At 37.3% G+C, this 24,769-nt stretch overlaps 1 protein-coding gene across 1 annotated transcript; it reads right to left on the bottom strand.

The window, feature by feature from the left end:
* Positions 1-920: 920 nt before the first annotated feature.
* Positions 921-19,552, bottom strand: LOC121732647 (cytochrome P450 9e2-like). The gene is made up of 12 exons (XM_042122601.1): positions 19,537-19,552; positions 19,443-19,472; positions 15,725-15,927; positions 13,651-13,814; positions 13,151-13,288; positions 12,111-12,313; positions 11,692-11,827; positions 6,119-6,211; positions 5,132-5,353; positions 4,316-4,413; positions 2,232-2,400; positions 921-1,099 (listed from the first exon to the last, which is right to left on the bottom strand). Exons 3-12 carry the CDS (start codon positions 15,922-15,924, stop codon positions 933-935), a joined length of 1,590 nt encoding a protein of 529 aa, XP_041978535.1. The 5' UTR covers positions 15,925-15,927; positions 19,443-19,472; positions 19,537-19,552; the 3' UTR covers positions 921-932.
* Between the last annotated feature and the right edge of the window lie 5,217 nt (positions 19,553-24,769).

Below are 24,769 nucleotides of genomic sequence, written 5' to 3'. Positions count from 1 at the left end.
TTTAAAACTTCCAACTGAATTAAATTAAATTGTCTGGAACTACTTGACATATTCTATTGTTTTTTTGTTAAATGATTGTAACTCCCTTATTATTACACGTAGCTGCGTCTTTTTACATTTTATTATGTAATAACAACTAGGAGACCATATTTCAGCCCAAAAAAATGACATCTGGATATTCAAGTTCTTATGTCTATGGTACTCGATTTTCGATCCACTGTGCACCGCGCGTCGCGAGGTGCCGCGAGCACTTTCCGCCGACGGGCGCGCGGAGCCGCGCGGCCGCCCGCGGCGCCTCGAGCACTTTCGAAGTTTTCAAGCGATACTAGTAGTTATAAGCATGTAAATAAAGTTTAAAATTATTTCACACTAAAAGTGCTCTTCGCGCCGCTGATCCGGTGTGAATTGGGCCTAATTCGCCATCTAGTGCCCAATAGCACCCAATAGTTAATAGTAACTTGAGTAATGACTAATGAGTAATGACTATTAGCTGTGTCCACATTCTGCAATTTCAACTTCAATTTTCGTCATCTTCCTTTTATTCAACTTTCGTTTGGCATATTCAATAATTGAATGCGTCAAAACTCAAAACCCAGCCGCGTTGAAAGAAAAGTGTCATAGCGAGCGCTACGATTACGACGCGCGTTACGGGCATGCGGCATGCGTCACGTTCGCTGTTGACAGCGCTATAAGGCATGCCCTTGATGAACAGAAAAAGGCACAATGTGGACAAAGCTATTCAAAATTAATATTATGTATGTTGTTGAAAAGTACCTAGATTTTTTTTTCATTAGATGGCGTAATAATTATTGAGTAATTTTATGGTGTTTTGTATTCATGTAATTATTTATTTATTTTCAGAAAAACCTGGACCTAGGTCAAATATTCTTTATTATAATATTTTAAAAAACAACATCGTTAAAACCTAAACTTTAATGTCGTGGTTTTAACCTTAGCCAGTGTCCGTCTTTAAAGCGAATGTTGAAGGAGTCGGTGCTCATCTTGTTGGTGGTGGCGGTCTTGTCGTTCGGAGACACCTCCATGTTCAGTATTATCATGTAGAGCAGGACTTTCAATTCGCATAGCGCGAAGCGAGATCCTGCAACATAAAAAAATAGTACTTAGGTAAGTATTACGTGTACATTTAACTTTTTTTTTAAATAAAATTAGGGGGAGGCAAACGAGCAAACGGGTCCCTGCTAAGAAGCAACTACCGTCGCCCATGGGTTGCGAGTGTCGCAACATCAGAAGAGATGCAGTTTAAAATAAACTTGTACATTATATCTATGCAGTGAGCATGCCGAAGATAATTATATAATATGAAATATGAATAGGTAGCTAAGTCATTATTGAAAGAGTTGATTAGTTTGGGTGATATTTTGATATCATTTTTGTGAACGCAAGCGTACAGAAAAAAACGATTCCAATGGACATACCGATTGTATTCCTATTTAAAAAATCGCTTGTTTTCTCAAACTTCATAAAGTTGTTAAATTGTGCGCATGGCCTTTTGTACTGAGATTAAGTTCTATTTAAGTTTCACAGTGCAAAAAAATATTTTCATAAGACAGGCTTGAGGCTGTGCAAATATAAAATACGTAGATATATAAGTTTAACTTTAATAATAATCATTATTTAAAAGCTGAATGCAATAGAATACAATAGTTGTCTAATAGAACTGCAAAAATGTACTAGGATCACCAGGATAACAGAAACAACCAGGAGCTAAATAATATTATTTATTTTTTTTTTTATTTATTTATTTATAGCAGGCTACATAGGCCCATACAATATATAATACATGGGAGAGCCATGCTTCGGCACGAATGGGCCGGCTCGACCGGAGAAATACCACGTTCTCACAGAAAACCGGCGTGAAACAGCGCTTGCGCTGTGTTTCGCCGAGTGAGTGAGTTTACCGGAGGCCCAATCCCCTACCCTATTCCTTCCCTTCCCATCCTTACCCTCCCCTATTACCCTGTTCCGTCTTAAAAGGCCGGCAACGCACTTGCAGCTCTTCTGATGCTGCGAGTGTCCATGGGCGACGGAAGTTGCTTTCCATCAGGTGACCCGTTTGCTCGTGCCCCTTATTTCATTTAAAAAAAACCTTAATGACTAACATACATATAAATTATATACACTTAATAACTACACATTTACACGAGTTATCGGCGACGTGACGCGCGCTTCATTCCGGAGTCTTCCCCGGAACCTTACTATTATAAACTCACCTATACAGTTTCTTGGTCCCACTCCGAAGGGCATATACGCCATGGGGTGTATGCTGTGCTTGTTGTCGTCGGAGAACCGCTCGGGGTCAAACTTCAGGGGGTCAGAGAAGTACTGCGGATCGCGGTGGATGGACCACACCGGGACGGTCAGCACGTCGCCCTTCCGCATCTGGAATTATTATGAAAGTGATTGTAGAGTCAGTTATATGATACTAGACTTTGAACACGACATAATATTAATATCTAAAGATATAAATACTAGTCAGTCAATCGATAAAAAATGTTGATAAAAACCTAGGCCTAAAGAATGGACATACAAAATCACACTAAAATCGGTTCAGCCTTTTGGAGGAGTTCACGCACAAACACTGTCCTGTTTTATATTTTCTACAACTTTGTCCTTTACACTTTGTATCTATCTCCAATCATTGCCTCGCTATGAGCTTCTAAAATTAGCCGAGTGTGTTTTTTAGGGTTTCGTACCCCAAGCGTAAAAACGGGACCCTATACTGAGACTTTAATGTCTGTCCGTCTTCCTGACCGTCTGTCTTTCCATCTGTCAGTCCGTCTGTTTGTCCGTTTGTCTCTGTCCGTCTGTCTGTCCGTCTGTCTGTCCGTCTGTCTGTCTATTTGTCTCCAGACTGTATCTCAAGAACCTATAGCTAGAGTTCTGAAATTTTCACAGATTGTGTATATCTCTTGCTGCTGTAACAACAAATACTAAAAACGAAATAAAATTAATATTTAAAGGGGGCTCCCATACAGCAAACGTTTTTTTTTTTTGGCCTTTTTTGCTCGATATCAATAATGGCAACAGGTAGGCACTGATATTTAAACAAAGGCCTTAATTATATATGTTTACTGCAATATTTAAGAATAATATTAAAATGAAATAAAAAATTAAGGGATGCTCCCATCCAAAAACACAATTTTGGTCTATGTTTGCACTTTGCTCTATAACAGTATCCTTCATGCGCGAGTCCGACTCGCAATTGGCTGATTTTTAATTTTGTTAGTCTCGCTGAAAATCGAGAACGGCTGAACCGATTTGACTAATTTTGGTCTCGAAATGTTCGTGGAAGTCCAGCCCTCCTAGCATACGCCAACGAGATATCTCGTGGATATCTCACTCTCGAGCGTAGTGATATTGTCGATATCGATATATATTATCTCTTTTTGCTAACATACATACGTCGAGATTCGAGAGATAAATTTCTCGTTCGTATATTGTTCGTTAGTATATAGACAAAAATAGCACATATAAAAAAATACAAAATTATCTCTAATTTTGACGACAGACGTACGAGAAAAAATGTATGTCATGTTAGGGTCAATAGAGATGAAGATGTTACACACTATGTTATTACGTTAGGGTAACTAGAATGAGTGTTCATAAAATTAAATAAAATCCTTTTGCTAACTGGATTACGTTTATTATGCAAGCGACCACTCGGGTTGCTGCACCAAGAACACTCTGATATATTTCATGTTAGTTCACCACATGCATCGAACATCGATATAATATAACGACGCATGATCACATCGATATATTATAATACAATACATTGTGTCCCCACAAACAGATAAACCAGTTAACATCGAGAAAACGTGTAGAGTGAGATATCTCGTTGGCGTATCTAGAGCATACGCCAACGAGATATCGGCGAGATATAGAGATATAGAGATCACGGCAGGGAAGGTTTACATTAAGAAGATTAAGAAGAGAAGTGATACGAAGTTCACCGGGCTATCCAGTATTATATTAAGTATTATAATACACGTGTATTAAGCGCTACAAAAACGCCACACCACAAAGTTATAGCAACACGAAAATGAAATCAATAAAGAAAAACCTTGGCTATAACCTTTTATAAATCGCTTCTTTATAAATAGAATCGCCGATTAAAATGTATGGAATTGACTTTCGTTAATATGAAGTTGAATTTCGACTCGTCTAATTACTAATGTCAATTCCATACATTTTGATCGGCGACTACTATAAAAAAGCGATAAAGAAAATAATTTAGCTATATGGCCTGATCACTTGATTACTGATTATTACAGATAGAACATATTGTACTCACAATATAGTCCGTGGCGTCGTCGTTGGCTTTCCCGAGATTGTACTCGCGGGTGCAGACCCGATCCATGATCACTCCCACTGGCCACAGACGCAGAACTTCTGTAAATTATATTTTCAAAAACGTAAAAAACGCGGATTAGCTTAAATATTATGACGGCAAACGCGATCATGCCAGATCATGAGCAGCAAACCAGCGGGGCTAAAATGGTCCCTTTGAACAATCATGATTTGAATCATAATATGATTCATTTTTCTAAAATCGCAAAATGCAAGTCTGCTTGCAATTCATTTCTGTATGTCTGTACTGATTTGACATTTGTCAGTTTGACAGTTTTGACAATTCATTTGCTGAATTGATTGAGAGGAATTGCTAAATGTGACCTTTTTAGCCCCGCTGAACTTAAGCATACAAGGATATGTTCCTTGTATGCTCAGTTTTGCTACTATTGATCCGGCAATAGGCCTAACACTAGGCCGAAGTAAAGCGGCGTAAATTCCGCATAAATACGCCCGCAATGTATTTTAAATTACCGATGACACACTATTCCGTCGCGTTTCATGATCCATCCGTATATTGTATGGGTTTGACATTACGGAAGTAATCATGCGGAATTTACGCCGCGTAACTTCGGCCTAGTGTGTTTAGACACTTACAGTTGTGGGCACAATTGTGACCCTGAAAAATATTGGGCAGCGCAAAAATAAAAATGAAAATAAAATTGATGATATTTAACCAATTTAAGTACTACCTATATTGGTGTTCTGTACCCTACAGGCAATATTACTTTCGCAACTACCGCTAAAACTCTCATCTCACCTGAGACAACCATATCCAAGTACTGCATGCGCTGTATGCTGGTGTAGTCGATCCGGCCCTTATTCTGCTCGTCTGTCTCGCTTATCTCGCGATACAGACGCTCCTGCACGTACGGCCTGAGCGCGATCTCGTGCAGCGCGAACGACATCGCGATGGAGACGCTCTCGAATCCCCCGATGAAGAACAGCACCGCCTGCGCCACCAGGTCCACGTCCGACCACTCTGAAACACGCGTCACGCGATTCAGTTCCGGACGACTAACCCTAAATTGTCGATTTTATAATTCATTTTATAGTTGAAAATAAGCCCCGAATTGTTTCATTTTTAGGATCCGACTTAGCGAAAACACGATATCTTAAAATTTTCTCGATAGAAAAAATCACAAAGATACAATATCTAATTTTTCATATTATATTGCCATAACCGTGCATTAAACTAAGTTAATATTTTAACACATTGTATAAAATTCTATCATTGAGAATCTGACCTAGCGGATTTTTAAAATGTTCTATATTTATCGAGTTATTGAGAAAAATCTAATTTGCGATGAATCCGCGTAGTCTTTTCACCTGGCATATGAAAGACGGACGTGAGTGTGAAGAGAGAAGGACGATGTTTGATTTTTTGCGTTAGTCGCCCTCTTAATATAATATTATGTATCATCGAGAAAATTGATTCCTAGGCAGTTGACAAACCAACGTCATTTGGTCGGATCATATTGTCAACTCAATGTTAATTGTGATCTGTCGGCTGGATTTGACGTAACGTGGCCAAATTACGTAGATCCCCCATCTGTCCATGGATCAACTTCTCGTTTGGAGGAGAAACAAGTCTCAATTTAAAGGATAATATATATTCAGTCGTTAACCAATCAAAATATATTTATGATGCACAACAATAAATCTACAGGTGCGTTTAGAAAACTTAACCATCTACATACTTTGATGTTCTTAGATATTTCTAACAACAGTCCTCTCGAGAGCGTACCTCTGTCAACAGTCTTCTTGAGAGCGTCCGACTCCTCGACAGTTGCGAACCCGGCGTCGGCGTCCCTCGTCGACTCGTCGTGGGTCAGCTTGCCTGGTCAATGTCACATTGATAAAATGTTAACCCATACCCTAGTAAACGAATGATTCTGCTTGGAAAAGTCGAAAGCAGAAATTTTGACTTTGGTACCTTGTTTAGACTAGTTAGGAGATAAACATACAAAAAGTCCTGACCCCTCCGAGGTGAGCCCGATGGAGGGGGGGGCAAAGAAGGTCCCGTTTTTTGTTTTTTTGCTTACTCATCATAAACGGTGCTTCGTACTGTACTACATAAAAAAAGTTAATTAAATTTTCTACAACTTTGTCCTTTACACTTTGTATCTATCTCCAATCATTGCCTCGCTATAAGCTTCTAAAATTGACCGATTTTCAAAAGTGTGTTTTTTAGGGTTTCGTACCCAAAGGGTAAAAACGGGACCCTATACTGAGACTTTAATGTCTGTCCGTCTTCCTGACCGTCTGTCTTTCCATCTGTCTGTCCGTCTGTTTGTCCGTCTGTCTGTCCGTCTGTCTGTCCTTCTGTCTGTCCGTCTGTCTCCTCCGGCTATAACTCAAGAACGATAATAGCTAGAGAGTTGAAATTTTCAGAGATTATGTATTTCTATTGCCGCTATAACAATAAATACGAAAAACAAAAGAAATTAAATATTTTAAGAGGGCTCTCATACAACAAACTTGATTTTTTTGCAATTTTTTGCTCGATATCTATCATGGCATAAGGTAGGCTGAAATGTACACAAAATACTTAGTTATATTTATACTTTAATAATTAAAAATAAAATTTAAATAAAATAAATAATTAATAATTAATTTTTAAAGAAGGAGGGGCATATCTTCGAAACTAATGTAGCACTTTGAGACATACGTCAAATGAAAGGGCTTGAAAAGTTAAACATTTTATTGTATGACAAAAAATCTCTAAACAATGGGAGAAAAAAGTTAATGAGGGTAGAAGGTAAGAAAAAATCACATAAAAACACCCTATATTATTGCATCAATTTATAGTGTTGCTGGTAAGGAATAACTTCTGGAAAGTAATCGTATATGGCAAACTTGAGGAAAGTGTTTAGTATATTGTTTCATATTTTTAAGAAATGTATGGAAAAACAATAAAACCTTAAAAATCTAACCTTTCCTGGATTTAACCGTACATCGTTACCTTGGAGAATTAGTTTATAATAAGCAATACTAGCAAATGGTGCAATAATACAGGGTGTTTTATTTTTCCTAAGAAAAAAAAACACCCTTTATTATTGCACCATACGCTAGTTTTACTAATTATAAACAATTTCTCCAAAGCGATGTTAAACGAAAAAATCAGGCAAAGGTTCGATATTCAACATTTTATTGTTTTTTGTATGAGAAAAATCAAGTTTGTTGTATGAGAGCCCCCCTACAATATATAATTTATTTTGTTTTTAGTATTTATTGTTATAGCGGCAACAGAAATACATAATCTCTGAAAATTTCAACTCTCTAGCTATTATCGTTCTTGAGTTACAGCCTGGAGACAGACAGACGGACATACAGAAGGACAGACCGACGGACAGACAGACGGACAAACAGACGGACAGACAGATGGACAGACAGACGGTCAGGAAGACGGACAGACATCAAAGTCTCAGTAATAGGGTCCCGTTTTTACCCTTTGGGTACGAAACCCTAAAAAACACACTTTTGAAAATCGGTCAATTTTAGAAGCTTATAGCGAGGCAATGATTGGAGATAGATACAAAGTGTAAAGGACGAAGTTATAGAGAATTTAATTAGCTTTTATTATGTAGTAAAAGAGAATTTTGTACGAAGCACCCTTTTTGATGAGTAAGCAAAAAACCAAAAAACGGGACCTTCTTTGCCCCTCCCTCGGGCTCACCTCGGAGGAGTCAGGACTTTTAGTATGTTTATCTCCTAACTACTCTAAACAAAGTACCAAAGTTAAAATTTCTGCTTTCGACTTTTCCAAGCAGACCCCCTTTTTTTTTTTTTTAAAAAAAAAAAAACCATTTTGGGCATTCGTTTACTAGGCTACCAGTAACACGAGAAAAGTGTCTACTCGTTTGTTGTTCTGCCTGATTGAGCTTAAAATTAAACCACTATAAAGGGTGGGTTGCACCAACTTACTTTAACTAAACCTGTAATTTTAACTATAACTACAGTGCAAAATATCAAATCTTTGGTTACAGTCAATAAGGGACGCCATATTTAGCCATCATCATTAAAAAACGCAATTTTTGACAGTTCTCCTTTACCAGCAGCGACCCCGCCCACGTTCATTTATAGCCTTGTCAGACTAGCAACAGACACCTCTCAAATTCTGTGGTCAAAATTGAGGTAAAAGTTAAGTTAGCCTTAACTATAACCATAACTTTGACTGTAACTATAACTAAGCCTCTGGTGCAACCCACCCTAAATCGACTGAGATAAAATTTGGCTAAGTGTATCGTGTTTTGGAAAAAGTTTTATACGATCTATGTAACCTAAATTCGCAATAAATAAATGATTATGATTATGATTATGATAGTGTTATGTATACTCGGTTGGTTCGTTTACTTATTTTCTATGAATTTTACTTATTTTAACTTCGGATATTTTAATGGTAAGGTAAAAGCACTAATGGCAGACTCGGAACTAATAGATGACACTTACGACAAAAATACCATAAAAATAAGAATTAGTCTAATTTTTCTTAACACTATACATTTTATAAGCTTCTCAAGCTATCTGTTGACGTGAAAAAATATATTAGGGACGCCTTCGGGAACAAAATTTTAAAATGGGATCAGTTTTCGTAAAAAATGTGACCGCGTCAACACGCGCTCGGCAGTTTCTTAGCAAATAGGTTAAGGAAGGCGAAATTTTGCACGTAAGTTTTGAATACATTTATTTGATTTTTGTAATTTCTATTGATTTCATTGGATTAATGGTTATGTTGTTTACACCAATTAATGTTTATTTATGATTTTTTATCCATTTTCCCTAACAATATAAAGGGTGTTTACTAATAGTTCTTGAAAATGTAAAAAACCTAATAGATGACATGGAACTCATATCATCATTTTTCAATACATACTAAAGTTATTTTGTAGTTTATTCTACTGCAAATATCACCACTATTCTCTGAAAATATAATTCTATTATCAAACTAACAAATTAGAACTACTGTACCTAAAAATTGACATATTAGACCTTGTCTGATCTAAAAATAGCAGTAAAAAGAAGAAAAAGGAGAGCTGAGAAAAGAAAGAAGAAAAAAAGAAGAGGCAAGAGAAGCATGGAGACTAAAGACGTACGTGGGAGAGCCATGCTTCGGCACAAATGGGCCGGCTCGGCCGGAGAAATACCACGTTCTCACAAAAAACCGGCGTGAAACAGCGCTTGCGCTGTGTTTCGCCGAGTGAGTGAGTTTACCGGAGGCCCAATCCCCTACCCCATTCCCTTCCCTACCCTCCCCTATTCCCTTCCCTTCCCTACCCTCCCCTACCCTCCCCTACCCTATTCCCTCTTAAAAGGCTGGCAACGCACCTGCAGCTCTTCTGATGCTGCGAGTGTCCATGGCGACGGAAGTTGCTTTCCATCAGGTGACCCGTTTGCTCGTTTGCCCCCTTATTTCATAAAAAAAAGACTGAAAATAAATTTGCTAGGAAAAAATATATGAAAAATAAAAGGAAAGATAGTTTTAGCATGGAAGAAGAATGGATAGAATCTGGAGACAACGTGGACATATCTTTAGAAAAAACGGCAAATAAAGACCTAATAAAAATGTTAAATGTAATGTAATATGTTCTATGTCAACTATTAGTTCATATTGGTGTCTACTATTAGTGATGTTCGTTAACTATTAGTTGTTATGACTAAGTTTACAAAAAGACCAATAATTTATTTTTTAATTGATTTGTCAGTGAATAATCATAATAGTTTTATTTTGTAAGAGTTACTGAAGACATGGAAGAAGTTATCAATCCTTTATTTTAATAAATATATATTTTACAACATTCAAATGTTCCATGTTTCCTTCAAGCGTCTGCCATTAGTGCTTTTACCTTAATTTAATAATTATGGACTGTTGTTTTGTAATAAATTCTAATTTTGTAAATCTATAAATTAAATTAAATGTTTACTATGACTTTTGCACGCCACCTGGATGGCAGAATGTTTAGAACAATATTTTATAATTATAAGACCTATGTTATGCACTACATTCTTGCAATAAATATATTTCACTAGCCCGCGACTTCGTCCGCGTGGACTTCAGTTTATAGCGCGCGATGTCAACAAAATTGGTGTCAAAAGCTTTTATTAAAAAAACCCTGGTACCCCTTTAATCAAAACAGCTGTGCAGTGTGTACATAATATTTCATTTTTTTTAATTAAACTTTATATTTTATGCCAAACTTTAAAGCTTATTTAGCCCCCCAATTACACAACTTTACCCATAAACTATTTATCATTGATAGGTTTAAGGTTACGTCATATAATATAAATATAAATTATAATATATAGTACTGACTTATTAACCCGTCGATCGTGAAAAAACGAGACACAATAGAATTTCTATTGTGTCTCGGTCACCGGTGACCGTATGGGGCTTGATGAATTAAATAACGTAAAAAAGAAATAACAATCGAAAATTTTAAAATTCGAAGGTATGATGATACCACTTCTTATAGAAAGATGTTGGGCAAGCGTTAGCGCGATGTAAGAGACGCACGGCGCCATGATTTTTTGGAACTAACTTAATTTGAACAAATTTTCGTATTTTCACCCCCTTACAACCCTTTTTTCCAGTAAAAAAGTAGCCTATGTCCTTTCTCAGGCTTTAGACTATCTGTATACAAAATTTCATTACAATCGGTTCGGTAGTTTTGGCGTGAAAGCGAGACAGACAGACAGACAGAGATACTTTCGCAATAATATTAGTATAGATTTCATTTCGTCAATTAAAGATAGCTTGCTATTAAGCTACCCGGGGCAACATAATAAATTATTATCATCGAGGAATTAATTGATTCCTATGCAGTTGACGGACCTACGGCATGTGGTCATGGCTTTTTTTTTATATAAAATAAGGGGGCAAACGAGAAAACGGTTCACCTGATGGAAAGCAACTTCCGTCGCCCATGGACACTCGCAGCATCAGAAGAGCTGCATGTGCGTTGCCGGCCTTTTAAGAGGGAATAGGGTAATAGGGAAGGGTAGGGATGGGAAGGGAAGGGAATAGGGGAGGGGAGGAAAGGGAATAGGGTAGGGGATTGGGCCTCCGGTAAACTCACTCACTCGACGAAACACAGCGCAAGCGCTGTTTCACGCCGGTTTTCTGTGAGAACGTGGTATTTCTCCGGTCGAGCCGGCCCATTCGTGCCGAAGCATGGCTCTCCCACGTATAAATCAATTCCCACGGCTTATATCAATTCAATGTTAGCTGTGATCGGTCGGATGGGTTTGACGTCGCGACCAAATTACCTAGGTCCGCCATTTGTCTAGGAACCAACTTCTCTTATAGTACTTTTGAATGACCTTTCTTAGCCTGCATGAGCAGGTGTATCATGTCGTGTCGCACGACGTCCCGTGCCGCGCGCTCGCGCATGGTGCCCAGCACCAGATCTAGGAAGAAGTTCTTCGTCTCCTCGCTGAAGAACTTCAGCCGCAGACTCTGCAATTATATTTTCATTCCATAAACATTAAACACCCATTCTTTGCAAGTATTTTAGCGTCAGGAGGGGCATTTTCAAATGTATAGTTGACCATCCGTATGGAATTCCATATAAAATGTCCAGTGTCCTACGTTACTGTCTGACTGACAGATAACTGCACAAGCTAAATTGCAGAACTGTATTTTAAGAAGTTGTCTTTGTAAAGCCGCTTAATCATAAAACGTGATTCCTTGGTCTTCCACTTAAAAATTTACATGAATGTTGGTTACAATCCGAACACACCTTGAAGAGCGTGGGGAAAGCGGAGTTCAGGAAGAGCATGAGCAGCTGCTTGAACTTGAAGGTGGAGGCGACGCGGCCCATCTCGTAGAAGCGGTTGTCGCGGTCGCGGTGCGAGTCCACCTGCAGCCCGAACGCGCACGACGCGATCACGTCGTTCGCGAACCGCGACGCCAGGTCCTTGAAGTCCACGTCTATGTAACCAGCTGGGGAGAAAAGAAAGGCACATACGATTAAATATCTGGAGATTCAGCGGCTATGCAACAGTGAAGGTACCATCGAAGAAATTGATTCATAGGCAGTTGACGGATCTGCGTCATTTGGTCGGATTGTGTCAATTCAATGTCGTGATATGCCGGCTGGGTTTGTATGGATTTGACAGATTTCAATTGCGTCAGACGTCTTGCGAATCTGTCAAATCCATACTAATTTAGAAATGCACCTACGCGTCTCGTTGCGGTCTGAATCAACCCTTAGGGTCAATTCAGACCGCAACGCGACGCGTAGATGCATTTCTAAATTAGTATTCGCAAGACGTCTCACGCTGACGACATGTGTCAAATCCATACAAATTTAGGCCGCGTCGCGTCGCGCCTCGCCTCGTCACGTTGCGGTCTGAATTGACCCGGCTGTTTACACATATGCCGGTGTGACCGCCGGCGCTGCATACATTTCTATGGACCCTTTTCACACGACAGCGGCGGCGTTTCTTTACCGCGGCGTGTAACGCTAAATCGACCAAACTACGTAGTCGTTGAGTTGCGGTACGTCGTATTTTGCATCTTGATGCCTTGCGCCATCAGACGCGGTGTCTTGAATTCTTGATATAAAGACGGACAGAAAATGAAGAAAATGAGTGACGAAGTTGCGAGTCTATCGCCTGTCGCCGTCTTGTATACACGGACATGACGAATCACGATACACGTGGAACTTTATGACAATCGTCGACGAGTCGTCAGTTGCATTTTTGAATACGTTAATTCGAAGCCATCCGTAATATTATTGTATTGACTTGCAGCTCCAGCCACACAAGCTACACTCACTCTTCGACTGTTCTATGTCCTTCTTCAGGGCCTCCATCATCTGATTGCCCGCCTCCTGCATGAAGGGCACCATCAGCCGGATTTTGGAGCTGGTGAAGGCGGGGCTCAGCGTCGACCGCATGTCCTTCCACTCATCACCTTTAAACACGAATAAATTAGACATAAAATTGTATCAGTAGCGTGGGGTTTCTAAACACCATCCCTATCGGTTTCTCTTAGATTATTTTTGAGACCGTCAATTTGAAACCTTCAAAATATTATGTAGCCTAGGGTTAATTTCTAAAAATGAGTTAATTAGTCTTGACCTGCATGTTTCTGGCAGTGAAATGTATAAATTGACAAATTCCTATGCAATTGTTTCTTTTGGTTTTGTAATTAATTGCAGTATAAAAAAAATCCGGGTTGTCAGCATCATGATTTCACAACTCACATTTTTTGTTTCTCCGTACGAAATCTCTCTCACTCTCCAGACTTCGTATATTTGTAGACAAAAAAAATACCTCTCAAGGAGAACAGATTCCTGGCGAAGAGCGGCTCGATGGACTCGTCGGTGAAGCCGCGGTGGTCGAGGAAGTGGTCGAAGTCCTTGACGCCGACGCGCTTGATGAGCTCCAGGTCTCTCAGGATGATCGTCGGCTTCACGAACTCATAGTTACCTACAAACCTAAAGTAATGATGCAAATAGTTAGTAAATGGAATATTGAAAACCCTCATAACCCAGAGAGGTTATGAGGGTTTTCAATATTCCATTTGCCACTAGATGGAGCTATGTAGCCGTAGGGTCTTTCGTTTCAAATATACATATTATGACACCTACATCATGACAGCTAAATCGTGAGTCGTGACATATGACAGTGGGTTGATACGATAGACCCTAAAGGTACATAGCAGCATCTAGTGACAAACGGAATATCAAAAACCCTCATTGCTCATGAACCATGACCATTATCGGAGGTCGTAGGTTCTTGCGTTGGTGAAACGTTATTCCTATGTTCTAATTAGAACAACGCAGGCTAAACGAATAGGACAACAAAGGCCTTGCAGATATCTCTCGCCAGTCGTTTCGGTGATCTGCTAAGAGAGAGTACTCTTCTATGCTGCGCCGACACTAATTGGACTCCATAAAAATAACTCCAGCGTAGATGGTCACTTTAAAATAAACCAGCTATAACAGTCGTCAAAGACAGGCTATCCAGCAAAAACAGCTTTATTTCTGAGTGCTAAGTCATAAGTGTGAGTTTTTCCATTACTAGATTACGCCCGTGTTAGAAAATGAAATAAGAATATAGAATTGAGATTATAATAGTAACAATTAAACAAAGGAATAAAGAAATTACAATAATTTGAATAGTAAGGTTACCTATCAAAAATGTGGCAAATAACTAGGTTATTTAGCTGTACCTCGAAGAAGATGAAAGTATTTGTTATCTGTGAAATATGCACCTCGAAGTAGATAAAAATGATTATTATCTGTGAAACATGATAGTTTTGGTTCATTTAGATACTTATTTATCTAATTATCGACACTTAATGTTTATTTCAGTTAGAAGTTGTTATTTATATTGTTGTTTCAATTAAAGATAATATGTTATGAATGTATTGTAGTGTTCGAAATATCTAGGATATTTCGAACATAAAAACTTAAATGAGAAATAAAACGTTTTGTGGACTATTATCCAATAGAAATGTTATGGTTGGCTGATTGGATAAAGGGAATATTTCCGGTCAAATTAAAATAATATTTAATAATTAAAATATCATACAAGACATAATATTGACTTGTTTTTGATTGGTCAATGGGTTTAGCCAATAAATGGAAATATACCCTGGTCATAGCCAAACCCGGGATATATAAGCCATAGAAAGTCGTAATTGGGTCACTTTCCCTGGTGACCTGGAGACGGCTGAACAGTGAGTTAAGTACTTTTCTATTGTAATTATTATCCGCCATATTTTATTGTATTTGTGTTGCTTTGTGTTAATTATTAGGTGGATAATATTTCTTAAATGTTATTTGATTATTGGTTATGCCTTTGCTATGATTGTTAGTGACTTGATTGTTGTGTGTACTGTGTTCTGTATTGTAATTTATACTGTTGAAAGGAATATTTAGACCCACCGAGTTTCTTGCTGGTTCTTCTCGGTGGGAAGGTCACTGAACCGGTGGTAGGGCCTTGGACCGACAATAAACATATTCTATCGTCTATATATTTTTTATTTAACTACCCTCACTTCTGATGACCATATTCTTTAATGTTAATTATCAGTTAATTTTGATATTTCTAACCTTTGATTAAGTAACTATTACATAGAGTCGTCCTATTTCTGTCGCCCGCAAATCCATCGCGCTAAAATTCATTTATCGCGCGGGAACCGTACATTTTTTTCGGGATCTATCCCGAAAAAATGTACGGGAAAAGACGTAGGATACTTTCTAAAGTATCCTACGTCTTTTCCCGGGCCTTAATGTATCGCTGTATCAAATTTCAGCGAAATGGGTTCAATAGTTTAGGCGTGAAGATGTAAGAGACAGGCACACTTTCGTATTTATGATATTAGTAATATGGATATTACCTTTCTCCCGGAAATGCTGCATACGATTTATCCACGTCCTCGGTGAAGTGGTCCAGCCGCAGCATCAGCCTGGTCATGTTGCCCAGCAGGGGGACCGGCCGGCGGTGCCTGACGCCGTGGCGGCTGAACCGGGAGTACACCTGGCGGCAGTACAGCACCAGGGACGCCACCAGAGCCACTGCCCACACTACGTACAGCATGCTCTGAAATGAGAGTATGTATGTACCATCGAGGAAATTGATTTCTAGGCCGTTGACAGACCAACCTCATTTGGTCGGATCATGTCAATGTTATTTGTGGCTGGGTTTGACGTAACGCGACCGATCTACGTAGGTCCCTCATCTGCCTAGGAATCAACTTATCTGATAACTTAGAACTATCTTATGTTTAACTGGATGCTGGCCGTAACGTCCTTTTTACCGAAATAAACTATACTAATTACTACGTCCATTTCTGGAAATAAAAACTCTTATATCTATAACGCTTACACGTTTTTGTTACCAAAACAGCTAAGTGATAATACTTCAGGGTATGTATATATATGTATATATTATGTGTATAGAGTATATAGAGTTAACTTAAGCTGAAAGAGCAACATTTTTTTTGTGGTTTGTGTAGGCAAGCGCCAAACGCCCGAGCGTCATGAATTTTTGACCGACTTCCAAAAAGGAGGAGGTAATACGTTCGGCTGTATGTTTTTTTTTTTTATGTATGTTCATCGATTACTTAGCCGTTTGTGGTCCGATTTACAAAATTCTTTTTATGTTGTATAGGGTTTGACTCTAATTTGGTACCATGTTTATAAAATTGGTGATCTGATGATGGGATCCATGAGTAATCGAGGGAACTCCTTAAAATTTATATGGAAACGGATTTCGATTTTTTCTGAAGTGTTTCAGGCATATACTACCAAAAAGTAAAATTTTGCACCAGGATGTACCCTGGTTCCGAAGGTACCCAACAGAACTTTTGAATCCTTATAGATACAAGTTCGAGGATTTTGGCTTTATTTAAACTAGTCCAAGCAAAAGCCAATGAATCCTACATTATTTCTGCTGAACATAGGCTAAATTTTATTTTGGAAAAAATTGGGTTTCGTAAGATATTTGGGGTTTTCGGACGGCAGGTGTAAAATCAACCAGAAAAATTATTTATTTTGCGTACGCTACCGAAACTATAAAAGATAGAACCATAAAATGTTCTAAGTAGTTGTAGATCTTATAAATATCTACAATAAGGTCCGCGACACACTATACTTATCTATGTCGAGTGAGGCACAATAACCATTTTTCTATTTAAAATCTTGAATTTTTTTTGGACTACATTTAAACGCGTTTATTTTACTTATGCTATTAATCCTTATGAAAATAAATTATTTCATCACTGAGTACAGTTTATGTAGATAACATTTGGTCTTTAAATGATTAAAATTGGACGTTTAGTTTTAAAATTATGGCGAAATTAAGATATAACGATAGTGGGCGTCATCAAGCGGGTGTGCGCGTGCGGGAGGAAGACAATCTGTGCGGTGTGTACTGTCTATGCATCCCTTCGGATAATGACTGCGTCCGCAGTCATTATCCAAAGCTCCCGGCGCGTGCGGGAGGAAGACAATCTGCCCCCGTAGACAAGTGGCAAAACGCTAAAGCTAACGCTAACGCTAGCGCTACAAAATGTATGGATTTGACATTAGTATTCGCTAGCGAAGCGATGACTTATGTCAAATCGCATACATTTTGTAGCGTTAGCGTCAGCGTTAGCGCTTTGACACTTGTCTACAGGCCCTGTGCGGTGTGCACTGTCTATGCATCCCTTCGGATAATGACTGCGTCCGCGTCGTCGATGTCAGTGTTGGAGTCTGTGAATTGACCTAGGAATCGTTTTGCTGACCGAGTCTTTCCTGGGTAGGCTTTTTGCAGCCGTAACCCTTATGATATAACTATGACCGCTAGTAATAATATGTACAACTCTTAACTCTAAGACAACAAGCCTTGTGGTCTCATTCTTAACTAAAAAGGGTAAAATTATTTTTTTTAACAAAAAATTAAAACCGACTTCCAAGGTAAAAACAAAAGTAATATTCTTAAAAATAATCTAAAAAGAATCAAATAATTACTATTCCTTATTACAGTGCCGTCTTCAGACTTCGCCTAAACCTCAACTATTTCTGTACTCAATCTTCATGCTTTTGAAGTCGGTACCAGCTTACCTTAGCGTAAGTTCTATGTCAAGTATCTCAGAACTTTTCCGGGCTTATACTACTACCAAGTGTTAATACTTTATAGGGTGTGTACTACTACACACCCTATAAAGTATTAACACTTGGTTTTGTTACTACGGGAGTCCTAGAACATTTTTTTTTATTACTATCAAGCTAATTTTTTTGTGAGTAGCGATGATAAGACGAACGACATTTTTATCTGCGAAAATTCTTGAAAGTGGTAGCTAACAGAGATAGAAAGGATTTAATACTTTGATTTGATGATCCTAAAATATGGATTGTTCTATTTGTAGGACAATGCTACTCTTAAATTATAATATAACTATTAACTTATCAATATACAAAAAATCAGCTTGTTAGGGTTCTATTTTAGGGTTCAGTAGTCAACCAAGTTTTGTTGATTACCTACGTACCTCTATATAAACTCTTCTAAACCGAGTTTATAAGTTACGGACTTTCAATTCTAGAATAAGCTAAGGTATTTTTATCAGACGTATTGTTACGTGCTAGGGTTCGAGGATTTGGAGAGAAAGACCTGGTGACTCTCTTGAAGACTTTATTAACACTGCACTAAACACTAGGTCTCAACACTTAGCACTAAGTCCAAACACTAATCACTAGGTCCAATCACTAAGCACTATCACTGTCCTAGGTCGTAGCCAAGTCGTAGGTTTCACTGGTTCACTCACTATTGATCACTTGATGTCGCCTCGAAGACCGCTCAGATTGAACTAACTTGCCGGGCCTGCCTGCGGCTCTTTTTATATGGCGAGACGAATTCCAGAAATTTCCCGATTCACGTAAACAAGTAAACAACCGTGGGAAATTTCTAGGAGGCTCGGGCATGTACCACAATAAAACTGCCGTCCTTGCGATAAGTGCAGTAAGTTGAATTTAATTTAGACCTTATGGACTCAGTCATAAGGTCTAAATTCAAACACGCTAACAAATAAAGGGTAAACACGTAAACAAACATTAGACCTTTCTAGAAGGTTCGAGTATGTACTTGCGCACCACGTGTCCGTATACCATGTACCGTAACAGTATCTATACTATTTAAATAATAAGTAATAACATAATTAAACATAATTAACACCTTTCAAGTCTCAGGCAGCAGAGACAGTATCTCGCTCATTATAATAATTTTATATTATTGATAAATGATATTTATTATCAATCATAAATAATCATAATATTTATGATTGATAATAAATAAAAATTAAGACTTTATTTGAAGTGTCCAAAGACACTTTTCTTTTCCTAGTTTTAATTTAAATTAATAAGTTATAAGTAAGCATACTCAACTTCAGCTCTTTAACATACTCTTACAATATGCGACTAGCTAGACAAAATTATAATATAGAAAGGACTTCTACGAAAAAAAGATTAATTATTCGTTAATGTGTTAAAGTTTAGAAGTGATTTCGTCCGTATTTAGTTACTAAATGCCTTTGCAATGCAAATTTTCTGCTTATTTTTTAATACTATTCTACTTACTGCAAGCTAAAGATAACAATATCCAGTATTAACACTTGGTTTCGTTACTACGGGAGCCCTAGAACATTTTTTTTATTACTATCAAGCTAATTTTTGTTCAAATGCCAGCGATAGAAACATAACGAAAAGTAAACAGTGAGCAGCTGCTATTATATAGGTACGTGTTATCTGATAGGGCGTGATTCGACTAACTTCCATATACAAGGTGTGGTTAAGGTACACCTTCTTTATATAATAGGTATTATAAATTATAATAAATGTGTAAGATATTTTACTTGTTTTTGTGGGTCTCTCCTCTGCAGCCTCTAAAATGATTAGACTCTAAGCCAGGCCCTTCCAACCGATTAGGCGCAGCACTCTGTGAGGCGTAGAGTGGCTAGGTAGAGGCGCCAAACGAAATATTTGGGATATCCTGATTCCTGATCTAAACTCTTCGGGCGCGTTCAGACTTTCGCGTTTTCTCGATACAGCGTCGCATCGCGTGTTTTCCCAAACGCTACAACAGAAAACGCGCTTATCTGAACGCGCCGTTATGTTATCTTTTGTTTGTAAGCCGAAGGACGCGATTGACACTTTTTGTAGCTATATGTGCAGAGATATGGGCTCCCGTCTGTCATAATAATAATGACTCCCACACTGGTTTGGTGACGGTGGCCGGTTTCATTGAAACCAGGCCAGCTACGCAGGAGTAATTTTATAGTGCCCAAGTGTGTGCGCAGTACACAAGAGCACTCTCTATCTCTAATTTCCCGGATTTGTCTCGTATCAGAAGACTTTGAAACCGAACGTGATGTTTGGGGTCGCGACATTCAAACGCGGGTCGTAGACTTGTCTTAATTCTAAATAATACTTATCTGATAGTTTTTGTTAAAGATAAATTAATTAATGCATTATTTAAAATAACCGATAGTAACCGTTTTCATCGACCGTCACCAAACATTAACGGTCTTACAACAAAAGGTTTAAACACCTGTTGAACAGTTCATTAGGGAAAATTCAGTACATAATGGTCTCAAAACAACTGTTCAACAGATCGCCGCTGCCCTAGTGCTTGAATGGCCAATCGACCAGTGAGCAAATTTTACAGGAGACGTTTTTTTTAAATTACTTATGGATATTATTAGAAGTTAATTAAACTTTTGCTGAGTTAGAAAAATGTAGTATTTCTTTATATGTATAGAAATAGTAATTGAAAATAATAACTATAGCACTCATTATATTTCATTTAAATATTGGAGATTGGCCAAAATTCTTCCGACATAATTATGTATATGGAGATTAAGCACAACGACATGGAGATAGTTCCCTAAAATAACGTGCCAGTTTAGTGCTTGTTTGTCCAAAATACCAGCATGTTCGCTATACAGTATGTTTAATTTTTTTATAAAATTATTAAAATATTATATGGCCGTGTATGTATATTATATTGTTTGTTTGTCCGCAATTATCTTTCGTATTCGCGCGAATTTGCGCGAATGCGCGCACAAATTCGCGCGCCTTTTTTTAATTCTCAGAAGTAATGAAGCTTTTGAGTTAAAGTTGAATTTGCTATGTTCGGTTTTGGTAATTCGCTTCGATTCAGCGCTAGTTTAAATTAGCCCTAAATGTGACAAATATTGTTCTGAAAACCGCATCAGAGTCGGTTCAGCCAAACGAGCGATAATTGCGGACAAACATACATCATACATACATACACACATACATAGAGGTCAACCTGAGAACCTCCTTTTTTATGTCGGTTTAAAATAGTAAGAACGGGTCATGGCTTAGCTGATGTCACAAGGTAATAATTTATTTATTAAGTACTTACTAAAAATCACCCTGTATTTACCCTCAAGTACTTCGAATACTAAAACAATATTGAAACAAAAGAATATATCAAGAAAATGGCAACGTACCCATCCAAATCAACTTCGCTCAATTTAAAATCCATTTTTTTCGTTGTTACAGACATTTTGAAGCATATAAAGTATTATTTTTTTTTAATTTGTCGTAGTAAGCAAATAATAAGTAATAAGCAAACAAAATGGCGTCGCGTGACGTGCGCGCGACCTTCGAAATGCTTGACCGTGATTGGTCGGTCGATGGATATTGGGCTAACAAGACCGGAGATGGATATTTGGATGAGTTAATTTGAGTAAAATATGGAGTTAGACTACTCAAGCACTTAAAACAGTTTTTATATGGGAGATTGGATATTTTATTTTTGCTAAAAAAGCAACTTACATGCAAGCAAAATAAAAAATATTTATATTGTAAAGTGCGTAATCAGGGTTACTATTAGTTTTAAATAAAAAGTCTATTCTGGTAAAACTGCACCTATCTTCCAAAAGCGACGACTTGTGGTTACACGTTTTAGCTGCACCAACGCTCAGTATCTTTCCAGCATCAGTACGGGGGACTCAAACCCTCGTTGCTTCAAAACAAAGAAAATATAAGATAAGATATTCCTTAAGGATGGCGATTTGGCGCCCCTAGAGGGTGGCGCCGGTGTGCATTGCACACATTGCACATATGGTAGCGGAGGCCCTGTTTGCGCGTCACTGCGTGAAAGCCGTCAACGTGCAACGCGAGACTTAGCAAACATTTTTGACGCACTTCAGCGCCATGGCAGCCCAAGCAGCACTCTGAGGATGGTTCTAATTTTGGCGAAACGGAGTTGGGGACGACATCTTGTTGTGAATATTTAATATATTATTATCTATTTGAAATTGACCCTGGAAGCCGGGATACACAGTTCACAACATGTTTAATTTGCGTGGCTATTGGCTAAATGCTAGGTTTTAAAAGTTCTACATTAGCATAATATAATATTCAAATTCAAATATTTAATTTATCTTCACTTAGTATTAGCAATCTAGCAATATTATGTAAAAAAACAGGGTGTGCATTTTTTACAGTGTGCATGTATGTACAGAGATATAATGAGTGATTCTTCAAAAATTATTCTTCGCGTCACTGTCGTGGGAATTTTTTATTTTCGAGTTATCTTTAAATAAATGCAAATACCTTCAAGGTGCTCTAAAGATAATAAATACGACCTTTAAGGCATGTAAATCGGTCCATAAACTACTGAGATAATCAAATTTGAAATTTCGTTCTCCACGAAAGTTGCGACGAACTCCACGAAAGTTATGATTACATTTTCTAGGAAAAAAATATGGATTGATATCTTTTTTTCCTTAAAAAATAAAATAAATTATTATTTATTTAATCAGTTTTTATTAAGATCAACAATACTAAATAGCATGGAGCTTTAATTTGTTGCTTAAGGGGCGCCAAAACCTTTTTAAAAGAAAAAAATTGTTTGGTCTATTTTTGCACTTTAATGGCACGGAACTCTTCGTGCGCGAGTCCGACTCGCACTTGGCTTTTTATCTGCTTTATTTCATAGATATAAAAAAAGATTCAAAATGCCCTAAGGGGCGCCAAAGTCCTTTCTGCACACAGGCGCCAGTATCCCTTACGGGGGCTCTGTGCGCAAAAAGGTAGCATCGTTATTGCAGAGACTTCGTAGCAGTGAAAACAGCATTCTGAAGATCATTGCTTCTAAATTAGACTGTCCCATTCAAAAACATTGGATGGAGATAGGAATAGGCTTGAGTTCGTAAAAAAAAATTATATACTGATTTGATACTACTAACACTAATAATATACTTATATAAGCTAATTGTTACTAATTGTCTCTAACAAATCTATGGACAAAATTAGTCTGAAATAAAGTTTTATTTATTTATTTATTTGAAGGAATAATAAATATCCTATCCTCTCTTCTCTACCCTAAACCAACGTTGAAATCGAAAACAACTTTACAATAGTGTCACAAGTCAAAATCAAAATCAAAATCAAAATTGTTTTATTTCTGAATAAATTTAAAATAAATGTTTTCAGAATGTCCTACATGATGCCTACCACCGGTTCGGGAACTAACCCGGCGAGAAGAACCGGCGTAAGAAACTCGCACGGGGCCCACTTTTTTACCAAAAAAGTGAGAAAAAAAAAATATTTTAAAATAAAGTTTACAATTTTGTAACTAAAATTTATATACAATATCCACATACATAATTATAAGTCCTATAATAATGAAGAAGTAGCCTTGCAAGAAGCCATCCTACTCCCAAGGTGTGCCATCGTTTATGAAATCATTGACCTTATAATAGGCTTTGGCACAGAAACGTCATAATTTGTATTACCTACTAAGTACTATGATTATATGATTGAGGAGTGAAACAGTGAAATTAATATAAAGATTTTATTTAAATTAGCATTATTCATTTGCAAGAAAACAGTAATTAAAAATTATTAAAATTTTGGTTAAAAAAACATTTTGGTGAATTAAAAACTAAAAAGACATAGTATTATGATATTATGTACACTGTATACTGTATAGTATATTAAAAAACACCATTAATTATACAACTCAAACCTTACATTTAATTTTATCACAAAGGCAGTAGAGGAGGGGAGGGTGCTATTTTTGTAGTCACTCGAGCGTTATGGAGAGCGTTATTTACATTAGGTAAAGCTGATAAAAAAATAATAAGAGGGTTTTATTCATTTTAGCGGTGGGTTCAGAAACTGCAGCCATTTTAAAGTTTTGAAAAAGAAAATATATTCAGAAAATTGGTTATTTAGGTAAATTATAAATATATTTTAGACAACAAGGACTAAATCATTTAGTTTAGTGCAAAATTAAATATCTGCAAATCTTAGTTAAGAAAATGTGAAGCTTTATTTTTTTATATTTTAAAATGTCCCTACAGGTATTACCTAACATTTGAATTGTCAGTGCTTTATATGGAAGCTTCTTTGGGGTATAATACCTAAAATCCCCTATCTTAATCTGACAGATCCGACGACATTTCAATATTAAAATACTCACCACGTGAGAAATCTGATTTCTATACCATGATAACTAGATGTCGGAAGCCTATGCAAGCTTAATCTGATACGCTCGAGCTACTCCCGAAATTCCCTCTTCCCCTCCCCAACTACAACTTTTCAACAAGAATTTAACTTCTAAAGTCTATGTTATTAGTACAAAAACATATTTATAAAAATTACAAGTACTGTTAAATATTTTAACTGCAAATAAAAAGTTTTTTAAACAAAAGTCTTTTAAGTTTAAACTTACATACCATTTTGTATTATTTGTATTCGTTTGTAAGATACATTATTATAATTATTTTTTATGATAGGTTGATAACCCGACTTGAAATAATTATGGTCGAATCCATCATTCCTCATTTCGATTTCCAATGCTGTATTTCACAAGACAAAATTCACACAATTTAATACTTTACTCCTAATACTTACTTTGATCCACA

Source organism: Aricia agestis, chromosome 12 (genome assembly GCF_905147365.1).
Source record: "Aricia agestis chromosome 12, ilAriAges1.1, whole genome shotgun sequence".
Lineage (NCBI taxonomy): Eukaryota > Metazoa > Arthropoda > Insecta > Lepidoptera > Lycaenidae > Aricia > Aricia agestis.
Note: the sequence above shows the minus strand (reverse complement) of the source record. Positions and strands in the feature narration are given on the sequence as shown.

What these genes read in the sequence shown, in the direction of transcription:
- LOC121732647 (XM_042122601.1), bottom strand. Translation starts at nt 15,924, where the DNA reads ATGCTGTACGTAGTGTGGGCAGTGGCTCTGGTGGCGTCCCTGGTGCTG. An exon ending in GAATCTGTTCTCCTTGAGAG is followed by an intron (nt 13,289 to 13,650) that starts GTATTTTTTTTG and finishes TCGTGTTTAAAG; the next exon opens with GTGATGAGTGGAAGGACATG. An exon ending in CTTGGATATGGTTGTCTCAG is followed by an intron (nt 4,414 to 5,131) that starts GTGAGATGAGAG and finishes TATAATTTACAG; the next exon opens with AAGTTCTGCGTCTGTGGCCA.